At 51.8% G+C, this 11,862-nt stretch overlaps 1 protein-coding gene across 1 annotated transcript in view; it reads left to right on the top strand.

Annotated features, from left to right (window-relative positions):
• The window catches only part of LOC101660092 (minichromosome maintenance complex component 3 associated protein), a 33,355-nt gene extending 21,948 nt beyond the window's left edge, over nt 1-11,407 (top strand). Inside the window, exons 22-29 of the mRNA XM_004697277.2 lie at nt 792-1,050; nt 1,313-1,410; nt 1,882-2,272; nt 2,892-3,149; nt 3,472-3,601; nt 4,860-5,063; nt 8,322-8,469; nt 11,108-11,407. Coding sequence (XP_004697334.1) covers nt 792-1,050; nt 1,313-1,410; nt 1,882-2,272; nt 2,892-3,149; nt 3,472-3,601; nt 4,860-5,063; nt 8,322-8,469; nt 11,108-11,266 — 1,647 coding nt within the window. The 3' untranslated portion in view covers nt 11,267-11,407. The remainder of the gene's footprint in view (nt 1-791; nt 1,051-1,312; nt 1,411-1,881; nt 2,273-2,891; nt 3,150-3,471; nt 3,602-4,859; nt 5,064-8,321; nt 8,470-11,107) is intronic.
• Nucleotides 11,408-11,862: the final 455 nt, after the last annotated feature.

Raw genomic sequence — 11,862 nt, 5'->3', positions numbered from 1 at the left:
TATCTGATATGCAGGATGTATTTCCATTGTTACAAACAATGTAATTAAAGCATAGTGATTAATCACAAAACAATATCTAATTATATATTGTGAAATACTTGTGTTTTCTGATGGTCTTAGGTGACCCCTGTGAAAGGGTCGTTCAACCCCCAGAGGGGTCTTGACCCACAGGTTGAGAACCACTGGTCTAGATGGTATGACCCCCGCCACGTGGTTTTCCCAGGGGTACACAGGGCCAGGAGTCCCAGATAGCCTGCTGGGGACCTCAGAGGTCTGACCTGGGTGTTTCCTTCAGGCTGGTTGGGGGACTCATACAGCCTCCTCCCAGGGTTGCTGCTGGATAGAGAGCCTGCCCCTCGCCCCACACACACCTGACTTTGGGCTTGATGAGGACTTGGTGTCTGAAGCAACCAGGGGCTGTGGTCAGAGTCCCTGCCTGACTTGCAGCTGCACCCCATGACTTGAACTCCCCCTTGCTGCCAATTCCTGCATTACCTGCCACCCCACCAGCAGGCTTCCTCTGTTACCCAGGCCAGTGACAGCTGCTTCTCTTTCTGCCCCTACAAGTGGCAGGTCCCTCCTCCGTCAGCTGCCATGGTTCGTTACCCTTTTCTGTGCCTTCTGTAAGATTCAGCTGTCAAGGTTAAATGAGTTGGTGCACTGTTTGGCACATTGTTCCCGGGCTTGGGGATTGGCCATGACGTTGGTAGGTGTATCATCGCAACTCTGACTGGGCTTACCTGTGCCAGTGGTGCCCTTGGTTTGTCCTGACGGGCTTGGTGCTGTTTCAGGTGGTGTCCGGCGCCCTCAGTGACCACGCCTTAGATGCTGTGCAGGCGCAGAAGGATCTCCTGGGTGCCAGTGGGCTGCTGCTGCTGCTGCCCGCCCAAGTGCAGAGTGAGGATGAGGCAGAAGAAGATGTGTACTGGCTGTCGGCTCTCCTGCAGCTCAAGCAGCTCCTGCAGGTCAAGCCCTGTCTGCCCGAGGTGCCGCTGGCCGTTCTCATACCCAGCCTGGGCAGCGACACCATTGAGAGGGACGTGGAGGATGGTACGTGGATGAAGCCTCCTTATGAGATGAAGGGGGTAGGGAGTGGGTGGAGCCCAGCCCTCAGGAGGCCTGGACAATGCCCACAGCGTCGTTGCCACGTGAGCCAGGTGCAGTGGGCGAGCTGTGTCCTTGGCTAGTGTGTACTGTGTGTGTGTGTGTGTGTGTTTCTGCAGGTAGTATGTGCGTGCACTTGCATGGATATGTGTGTGTGTCTGTGTGTACGCCCCTGCAGACTGTGGGACACTTGGCTCTTTTCCCAAAGGCCTGATGCTGCAGGATTTGGTGTCGGCAAAGCTGATCTCTGATTACACCGTCATTGAGATCCCAGATTCCATCAGTGACTTACGAGGCACAGCTAAGGTATCCTCTCACCCCTTTTCACAGCAGATATTCTCCGTTTGTCCTGTGCTGTCTCATGAGTTGTGTCTTTGTGCAAGTTTAACTTGTGCCATACAGATGACATTCTACAAAGCACACATCAAAGTAAAAGAGAGTCCTGTCACCTGCAACAGATGACTTTGTGTGAAATGGCCAGCTCTTGTTTCTGAATGTAAACTTCCTAGGGTGGCTGTAACACATACAACTAGCGGTAATTTAAACAGAGGGTCTCTGTGCTGAGGTTCACATAGGGAAGATGAAAGTAACCACAGGCCAAGGAGGTGGCTCTGGCTGGAGTGTCCAGCGGGGAACAATCAGGTGGAGATGTGGCTCCTGCTCTGACCCTGAGCGGAGGGGAGCTGCAGGTGCTGTGGGGCCATGACCAGTGGGCAGTGCATGCTGGTCTCCTGAGGAATCCCACCTGAAGGTCTGCCTGCCCGTTCCCCTTCTCAGGTCTCACAGGCAGTGCAATGGCTGGTTTCTCGATGCCCCCGCACCCTGGACCTCTGTTGCCAGACGCTCACTCACTACGTGGAGGATGGGCTTACGCGGGAGTTCAGTGACCGGTTTTTCCACGACCGGCGGGAGCGGCGGCTGGCCGGCCTGGCCTCGCAGGAGCCTGGGGCCGTCATCGAGCTCTTCAACAGCGTGCTGCACTTCCTTGCCTCGGTGGCCTCCTTCGAGCAGCTCTGCGAACTGTCCTGGCCCATAGCTGAGTTTGCTGAGGTCGGGGGCAGCCAGCTGCTGCCCCACCTACACTGGAATAGCCCGGAGCACCTGGCCTGGCTAAAGCAGGCTGTGCTTGCCTTTCAGATCCCGCAGATGGACCTCCCACCGCCTGGGGGTGCGAGCCTTGGCTGAGGGAAGCCGGGAGGGGTTGGTGGGGAAAGGAAGCTACCTTGGTATCTTGATCTCTGGTGTACAGTTTGTGTCCTCTGCCAGGCTGCCCTTGTGTATGAGGGGGGCTGTGCTTATCTCTACCCCTGACACCTGTCTCCCATGTATATGCCCCTTCCCCCACTCTGCCCACCCTTTCTCGACCAGTTAGGATGAGCCTGGTTGGGGTTGACCATCTGTTGGCTCCTCTAGAGGGGAGGTGGAGGATCCTGGGAGGAGCTGCAGCTAGGCGGCAAGGGAGGCTGCCCATGACTGTTCTGAGTCCATGGCTCCTCTTCACAAGGCTGTCCTGCTGTGCCCTGCAGGTCTTCTGGCTGGCACGAGCCCTGAGCAGCCTAGAGGCCACTCCGTTCTTGGTCAGCACTCGATGTTTTTAGGGGATGTGCTTTATGTGGCTGAGTTGTGGCCAGGACACCCCAGTTAACCCTGCTCGAGGTGGCACCCTGCCCCACAGCTCCCAGATGAGCTGCTACTGTAGCATCAGAGTCAGGGAGGCTGCCCCAGGTGGCAGCTCCACCAAGGGAGCAGGCCACTCGCTCAGTGGCTGACGTGCCCTCTCTCCCCAGCGCCCTGGACCCCCGTGTGCGCCATGATCCTCCAGTACGTGTCTCAGGTCTCCAGCTCGTGCCAGACGCAGCCTGTCCTCCAGTCCCAGGTGGAGCGCCTGCTCAGCAGGACCTACAGCAAGTGGAGGAGCCAGAGCCCCACAGCAGGCCAAGAGTCGGGCCCCGCCGTCTCCGAGATCCCCTGGGATGACCTTCTTGCCCTGTGCATTGACCACAAGCTGCGGGACTGGGCACCTCCCCGTCTCCCTGTCTCCTCAGGTGGGCAGCTCTTGGCCCTTTGCATCCGCCTGCCTATCTCTTTAAGGCACTGCCGCCTGGCTGGTGGATTAACTGGGAGGGCTGACAAGGGTCCGATGGGCTGTGGGTCCCAGACAGAGGGAGGCCACCAAGCCATGTGTCCACACAGCCTGCCTGAATGACTGGGCTGTGGGCGGTGGACAGTTAGTGTAAGTTTGGCCTGGGCCTGGGAGTCGGAAAGCGAGTGGGAGCTCAGGTTGCGCAGAAGGTTGGCCTGAGCTGTAGGTTTAGGCAGAGGTCTCTGCATGCTCTCTTCTGACGTGCTTTTGTGTTGCTTCTTTAGAGGCAGTGAGTGAAGATGGTCAGATATGTGTATATTTTTTTAAAAACCATTTGAAAAAATATGAAGTCCCTTTGTCTTGGGAACAAGCCAGGACCCAGACGCAGAAGGAGCTGCAGAGGAGCCAGGGATGGTGAGATCCGTGTGTGCGTGTGTGTACTCACTTCTTCCTCTGGGATCCTCCTTGCTGCCCTACCTGACAGAGAAGTTTGTGCAAAGAACATAACGATAACCCCGCCATAGAAAGGCCGGGGGGATGCAGCACGGTGCCGCCGGGCTTCATTGAGCTCCCGGGAGGACGAGCCTGGGTGGAGAGCGTTTCTTAAAGTCTACCCACCTCTCAGCTCTTCTTGAGTGTGTGGGGAAAAGTCCTTATCCCCACTCAGGTTAAACCGAACACACACACCCCCTCAGTGCGGTCCTGCCCTGGGCTGAGCAGGCAAGGGTTTAAGGGAGAGCGTGCTGTTGGAGGCAGGAGGGAATCTTGTTTCCAGACAGTGAGTGGTTTCCCCTTGACTGAGCAGGGCATGATGGGGGCACACAGTCCGAGGAGAGAGGTAGGGGGAGGTCTCATTCCCCAGTGGACGTCCTTGGCCTAAAATGGTCAGCAGACTGTCAGTATTTCAGGGTTCATTGAACTGATGGGTGAGATGGACCTGCAGCATAGGGAGCTCACACCCACAGCTGTGACAAGGTCACCACACGTGGGCCGGGATGGGAGGGTGCCCCCTTTGTGTGCGAAGCCAACTGCACAGAGCGGGTGGGGAGGAGGGCAGGCGCACAGAGCAGGAACAATTCCACTCCGACTTCCTCCTGGAACCAGATACGTTCACTGTAAAATTCATCAGCAGCCACTGCGAAGTGCTTGAAAAGAGTAACAGTGAGGAAGAGTCTGCCTTGCCGTACATCAAAGCATGTAGTGATGCTCTGGGATTCAAAAGCACTTGGCCATGTTGCAATAGGCAACTGGACGAGAATGGAGCCTGCGGACCACAGGGGCCGTGTCAAGTGTGAACTGTGGGGCAGCAAGGTTCTAGGTTCTGGGCTAGGTACCTGCATCTGAGAGAAGGCACCAGCTCCCCTCCCCCTGTGTGTACACACATGACTCCCGGGAGGATTAAGAGCGGCACATAAAAGCTGAGTCTGACCCCTGCTTAGAAGCAACAGAGGGCCTCTTTAAGCGTGGGCAGGACAGAGGACTCAGTCGAGATGGAAACCCACAGCTGCCGCCTGGAGCACAAACTTGTGGCAGCCTAAGTAAGGTCCACAGAGCAAGCGGGGGTGGAAATGGCACCTGGGCCCCGGGGTGGGCATTGCTTGCGCAGGGAGATGCGATGCCAGGGTGAGGGGCCTCTGCTCTCTTGACTATAACTTTTAAACCGTGCTTACAGCTTGGGGGTCAAGTCTCTCCACCCTTCTGTGAACCATTTCCCCACCACGTTACTTCACGTCCACCTGAAGCAGAAGAGCCCTGCGGCTGGCTGGAAAGAGGGTGTCCCCCGCACAGAGGACTTGATCTGTGGAGCCTCGGCCGGAGAACGCCTCGCCCAGTGCCTGGCCAGCAGCCTCCTGCTGGAGAAGGAGGAGAGCAGGAGGTGAGTGCGCACCATCCACTTCTTTTACACTGTGGCTTCTGGACAGACCGGACGCCGGTGTGCTGGTGACACAGCCTGGTGCATAGGACAGAGTGATGGTGCTGACAGCCACCGGTGGGCTGGGAGAGGGTGATGTGATTTTGTTTGAAAACGAAGGCCAGTCAGACCCACTTAAAGTAGAAGCTTCCTGAGGGCAGGGGTTGTACCCTGGAGAATGTGTTTTTGAATGTCTTATCTAAAATCCATTTCATTTGTTGAACGGTTTTAAAAATCTGTCTTTATTTTAAAACTTTAGCAGAAGAGTCCTGAATCTCATTTTTTAAAAAATCATTTTATTGGGAGCTCATTCAACTCTTATCACAGTCCATACATACATCGTGTCAAGAACACTAAATCTCATTTTTGAGGTATCAGAAGAACATGCAGTTTATCAACATGAGTGTTTATGTATTTATACAACTTAAACATATTTTTAAAAGGTTTTCACTATGCATTAGGTGAAATCTTAGAGCAGATACTCAACTTTACATTCCACAATCCATACACATTTTGTTTCATTTCATTCACTGCAATCCCCACAATGTACCGCTACTTAACTCCACTCCCTTCCTGGTTCCTGCTTCCGTTCCTCCTCCTTCCCTGACCCTTCTGGACTTTGCCCTTGGGTACATGCGCCCTCTGGAGCTCAGATCAATGGCCTCAGATGCGTGACTCACAGTGTTACTGGCTGAAGAAAATCAAACCACTGGGGAGAGTCCCTTTGCAGACGTGAAGGGGGCCTTAGCCGTTGAGGTCCCACAGTCTGTGCGACCAGGAAGCCTCGTCTCCGAGGTTTGAGTTCTCATCCACATTTTCCTTCCTCTCTATCCAGGACCTGTAATGTGGTCTCCTAGTCAGCAGTTGGTAGTGGTAGCCAGACATCATCTCACTTTTTATCTTGATGGTCACGCGGTCCATTAGCCCATCGGACGAGTTTTCCTTATCTTCACTGACAACCACGTTTGTGTTCTAGTGGAATGTGTGTGTGGGTGGGGTGGGTTGCCCCACTGTGATAGGAACATAAGGCGCCCTGGTGGCATAGTGGTTATGAGTTGGCATGGGATTCAATCCGAAGGTCAGCAATTGTAAACCACCCACCACTCCTCGGAAGCTAGATGGGGCTTTCGACTCACGTGAACAGTTAACAGTCTCGGACACACACCAGGAGCAGTTCTTCCCTGCCCTGTGGAGTTGGCATCGACTCCCTGGCAGGAAGTTTGCTTGCTTGCTTGTTTGTTTTGGGTGGGACCATTACATCACTCACTTCCTGCTCACTGCAGGGCTCCTCTTCCTGTCCCAGCCCACCCCCAGGTCCTCCTTCCCCCATGCTTTCACCTGACAGCCACGTCTACGGCTTTACCAGCAGCGAGGGCATCCTCCCTGCCATATCTGCAGCCTCCTAGGACTGAGCCATGTTACCCCCTTGTGGGCCTGGGTCTCCTCCCTAGTTGGTCCCCATCCTGGAGCCTGTAGGGGCCCAATGTAGGGCCTGGCTCCCTCTCAGTCCTGTGTTGTCTGGCCACTACCATCATTCTGCTTTCCTTAGAGTGAGACGGCCCCCACCCCACCCCAACAATCAGCACTCAAGTTCCAGTCTCCTTGGTGTCCATCCTGCAGCTGCCAGGCACCCCTTCCTCCCAGCCCCGCCTCACACCTCTGCTCATTGTCTCACACCACTTCTCATGAGACCCACTCCCTGTGATTGTGCCCAGTCTTGTAGATTTGAAGTTGCATCAGACTCTGACAGCTAAAGTGTTCACTGTGAGCCCGGAGTTCTTCTCTGAACTCTGATGAGGCTCTCTGGCCGCCTCTTGGAGGTTCTATTTGGGTTCTAAGAGGCCCTTCAGATTTTACACATTCCAGGCCAGATCCCTAGTTTCCCCTAGCCTGACCTTTACCCCCGCCCTGCCAAGACCTTCTTAGTGACGGACGGCAGCTCCATCTTTCCCACTGTCCAGGCCTCATGCCCACCTCTGTCCCTTGTCCCCCGCCTCCAGCCAACCCAGTTGTCTTCCACAGGTCAGGCAGCCTTTTTTCAGAATATACTCGGTTTCAGACCACTGGTCATGACCCCATGAGTGCCCTCTGCTCAGGCCACGGCCTCCTTCCAGCTGCTACCACAGGAGTGGCCTGTTCATGCCCAGACAGGGCAAGGGCACCCTCTCAAGATAGAGGCATGGCACTGCTTGGCTTGGAAACTTTGGAGCTCACTTCCTTGCCACCTAATAGCAAAGGCATGCCCCTTGTGAACTGTCAGGGTCCCATGGGATCTGTTCCCGTTTCTCTTGGACCCCTGCTACCCTGTTCCGGCTGCTGCTTCAAGCCTGTTCACGGCCACACCTTCTGTACCCTCACCTAGACCCCCAGCCTGTATCCCTAAGGCTTCCATCACATCTCCTTCAGGTCTCTGCTCAGTGTCTTCTTCCCTCGAAGCCCTCCCGTCCCCAAGCCTTTGCCCTGTCCTCCAGTGTCATCCCCGTCGGTCCTGCGGCCCTTGTGTCTCCTAACTCTGTCTCCTCCATTGTACCGTGAGCTGCCGTGCAGTGTCCCCCTGCTGGGATTTTACCGTGTCCTTAGGGTCTGGACAGTTGCCTCACACTCAGTGGGGGCTCAGCAATGGCGTTGGATGAAAGAATGCTGATGTCATGAATTTTAAAGCAGGTTCTTTAGCAGTTCAGTGGTTTAGAATCAGATTTCTGCCTTTGGCAGGATGAGATTAGATTATGGAAGCAGACTGCTTTGAAGTTGATTAAATGACACTAGATATTTGCGTTAGTAAAATTTAAAGGCTAAGCAATAATCCGTACTTTGAGTAGTCCATCAAGAGATAAGAATTAACCAAAGATACATGTAACCAAAGAAAGCTAAACAGAAAATATGGATAATAACTGATTCTAAATAGCATAAAAGCAGAAGTCTTTGGATGAATGCCACTTGTCTCGTCAAATACAAATTGGGCTTGTAAAGGTAAATACTACATTTTTAAAAGTACAGTTCTCCTCAGTTGCTGTAACATAGTCCTACCGTTAGGAAAAGGAGGGGTCATCAAAAACTTTGGAAATTTTCCATTAGTTTGAATTCCCATTTTCCAAGAACTTTTTGACACACACACCCACTCACCCACCCAACCTTGTATGTAGGAGGAAAATACGCACAGTGAACTTTGTGCTTCCTGATGGGTGGGTGGTCCTGAATTGCTTGGATTTCATGTTGTTTCAGGTTTGAAGATCAGCTTCAGCGGTGGTTGTCTGAAGACTCGGGAGCATTTGCAAATTCAACTTTCCTTCCCCTCTACCTTCCTCAGACTTTGGTGTCTCTGCCTCACATTACCCAACCAGCGAACACTTCCACAAGTACAAGTCCACAGGTCAGAAGGCAGTGTGCAGAACGGCCTCCCCAGCTTATGAATGCAGCAGGGACATTCCATTTCTGGTCAACTCCGGTGTGCCCTTGAATGTGATGCAGTTGAACCAGGTCTTTATCACAGACCATCTCCACCTTTATAAATCATAGAAATGGCTCTGAGCCCTCTTGTAACACTAAATAAGAACCATGCGCATCTGTTTGGACACACTTCAGAAGTAACCCAGAGACTGCCTGTACTGAAGGAGTGGAGTGGGGAGAGGAGCATTGGTTGATGCTATCATGATAATAAGTGATTAGCTTAAACTTCCTGAGCTCCATCTGTCGTTGCTAGTCGAAAACCAAACTCACTGCCATCAAGGTAATTCCAACTCATAGCGACCCTAGAGGCCAGGGTAGAACTGCCCCTGTGGGTTTCCAAGACTACAACTCTCTCTCCCACAGAGCAGCTGGTCACTTCAAACTGCTGACCTTGAGGTTAGCAGCCCAACATGTAACCACTACAACACCGGGGCTACAGATAGTACACACCAAAATATCCCACTGCCATCAAGTCAGCTCTCCCTCAGAGGCACCCTCTCCAGTGATACCTTGGTTGTCGAACTCAGTTTGTTCCGAATTCATGCTTAAACACCGAAAAGTTTGAGAATGGAACATAGAATTTTTCCCATAAGAAATCATGGAAAACTAAAAAAAAAGAAAAGAAAAGAAATCATGGAAAACCAAATAAAGTGTTCTCAGACTCCCAGATGACACAACTTCGCCGTGGAGGCTTTTAGCCTCTGGAATATCACTGTCGTGGATAAGCTACCACCACTGAGTTGTTTCTGATCACCCAGACACAGTCACTTTGCATCCTTTTCCGTGGTCTGGGTTCATGGTTTCTTGTTTTTGTTACACATGTATTTACTACAATAAAAATAGTTAATGCTCAGTGTTTAAAAAGAAAAATCAGGTAGCAGGTGAACATTGGGCTCTACTCAAGTACTCCCTCAACGCAAGAACACTTTGTTCTAGTAACCTGGCATTCTGTGATGCTCACCTTTCCAACACAGTCGCAGAAGACAAAATGGGTGCATAAGCTAGTGAGGTGAAGAAAGCTGATACTGCCCGACTATTCTCTTGGTTCCATGTTAACGATTTTATACCTTTCACTACACTAGCCACTCTTAACCACTTTTTTCCCCCTTTAAAAATGTTGATAATGTTGACTTAGCCATGTCTTCAGCTGTCATGTCAGACGAGCGGCAACCTGATTCAAATTTCCAAGTTTCTTTCTTTAACTCTATTGTGGTGCTCAGTTTTCTCCTTGGCTTTAATACTAGTATCACAACTTTCTTTGGAGCCATGGTTATAATATTTTACGCAAGTAAAGCGCACACAAAAAGCACAGCGGCAGATGTTTTAACACACTAACACCAGCACTCTTGTCGACTGAGCTAGAATGGCACTTAGACTGAAGCAGCACCCCTTTGGGTCCACGGAGAGAGAAGGCCCGTCATGTATTCTCAGCCCATACAGATATTTTCAAGTTGTATTTTTGGTTTGATTACTAGCAAAGTTAAGTACACCTAGCAGATTTTTTCTGAACTACGCTGTTTGAGTAGTGGAAAGTTCAAGCGTGGAGCCGTTTGACAATCGAGGTATCACTGTATAGGGTTTCCCACAGATCTCTTCTGGAGCAGACAGCCTCATCTTTCTCCCGAGAAGCAGCAGCTAGTGGGCTGGATTGCAGTCAGCAGTCCCAAGCCTCCCCAGCAGCACCAAGAGGGCTCCTGCGTCACTGCAGAGTTGGCTCACCTGGAGTCTGCTTGTGAAAAGCAGGACATGGGGACAGACTCCATAGCCTGGTGTCGAGGGCAGGAGGCAGTTCTGTAGAGTCTGGTTATCTTGACCACGGCAGCCCCCTGGCCTCCCTCTGGGGACCGGTCTTGTGTGACACAAGAAGGAGCTCTCACAGAGTCGACGGCCTCACCAAGACTCTCCGGCAGGCCAGTTCTGGGCTGCCTTTCAAAGGCAGGTCAGTTGTTGCCAAAGCCCAGGCTCTTTCGACCTCCTCATCCTTCCTTGAGGGGTGAACAGAGCAAAATATGAGTTTTCATTACAGATGGGTGCTACTGAGCTGGCACAAAGTATGCCCTCAGCTGACTGGGAGGGTTGCCCCGGGTGGGGGTGGGGGGTCGTCCCTCAGTCAACGGGGAGAAAAGGAGACACCAGTGACATACCGTTTACACTTTCACTAAACCTTTTCAACCCTTTGAATCGCCAATTCTGTTCAAAACCAGCCAAATAGTAACAAAAATTGAAATAAAATATTTAAGTCAGCATTGATTATATAGCATAAAAGGGGTAACAAGGTAATGATCCCCAAACAGGAATCTTTAAATCATTGCAATAGATTAATAGGGTAAAGTGTGAACAGCCATTGGCCATCGTGCTTGGTAAAAATGCCTGATCCTGGAACTTGTTTGTGATGGATGTATGTGCTAGGGGAGGGAGGGAGGTGCGTTGTGGGTGCCAAGGCTGGTGGGCCCAGAGGTTCCTAATGTGAGCCAGGTCTAGTGTTTGCACAGAAAGAAAATAGGTCTTGGTTTATTGCCTTCCCAAAATTACCTTTTTTTTTTTTTTTTAAATTCAAACAGAGCAAAAGTACAGGAGAGCACGTGCAGCCATCTGAGGTGAAGAGTGGGTCTCTGACTGAGCGGCTCAAGCACCTGGAAAGGCTTATCCAGAGTTCAAAGGAGGAGGAGGTCGCCTCCGAGCTGCATCTCTCCACGTTGCTGGACATGGTGGACATTTAAGCACCCAGCATGTGAGAGAAGAGGGTCTCTCTGGAGGGGATCCTGCTCTTCCCCCAAATAATGTTCTTCTCAGATATGTGGAACCCTGCTGAATACAAGATGTTCAATCATGCAAATAAACTATTTGAATTCTCTATGAAATCATCGTTCCCAGTTTTCCGGATAAATGCCATTCCCTCTCACTATTTTTAGCATCTCAGACTAACGACAGCAACACTTGCTCTGTGGGAACTAGCAGCTTCCATTTCTGCACATAGCAGGTCGGGGGGTGGGGGGGTGGGGTGCTGGGCATCAACTGTGCAGCCCACAGACTGGGCAGTCCCAGGGATCTCTCAAATAGTCCCAGAGAGTCACGTATGGCAGGCAATGCTGGCAGTGTCACCAAGAGTGATATTTCCACTGTCCTGCTTCTTTCTGTCTGGGGGGTCCTTGAGGTCTTTGATGATCAGGACAGAGGCAGGATGTACCACCTTTATCGGGGCCCATCTGTTCTGAATGGTCAGTTTGTTTGTTTTTAATCATTTTATTAGGGGCTCATACAACTCTTATCACAATCCATACATCAATTGTGTAAAGCGCATTTGTACATTCATTGC

This window comes from Echinops telfairi, unplaced genomic scaffold (genome assembly GCF_000313985.2).
Source record: "Echinops telfairi isolate 266 unplaced genomic scaffold, ASM31398v2 ScPeMD7_7469;HRSCAF=8507_0, whole genome shotgun sequence".
Taxonomy (NCBI): domain Eukaryota; kingdom Metazoa; phylum Chordata; class Mammalia; order Afrosoricida; family Tenrecidae; genus Echinops; species Echinops telfairi.
Note: the sequence above shows the minus strand (reverse complement) of the source record. Positions and strands in the feature narration are given on the sequence as shown.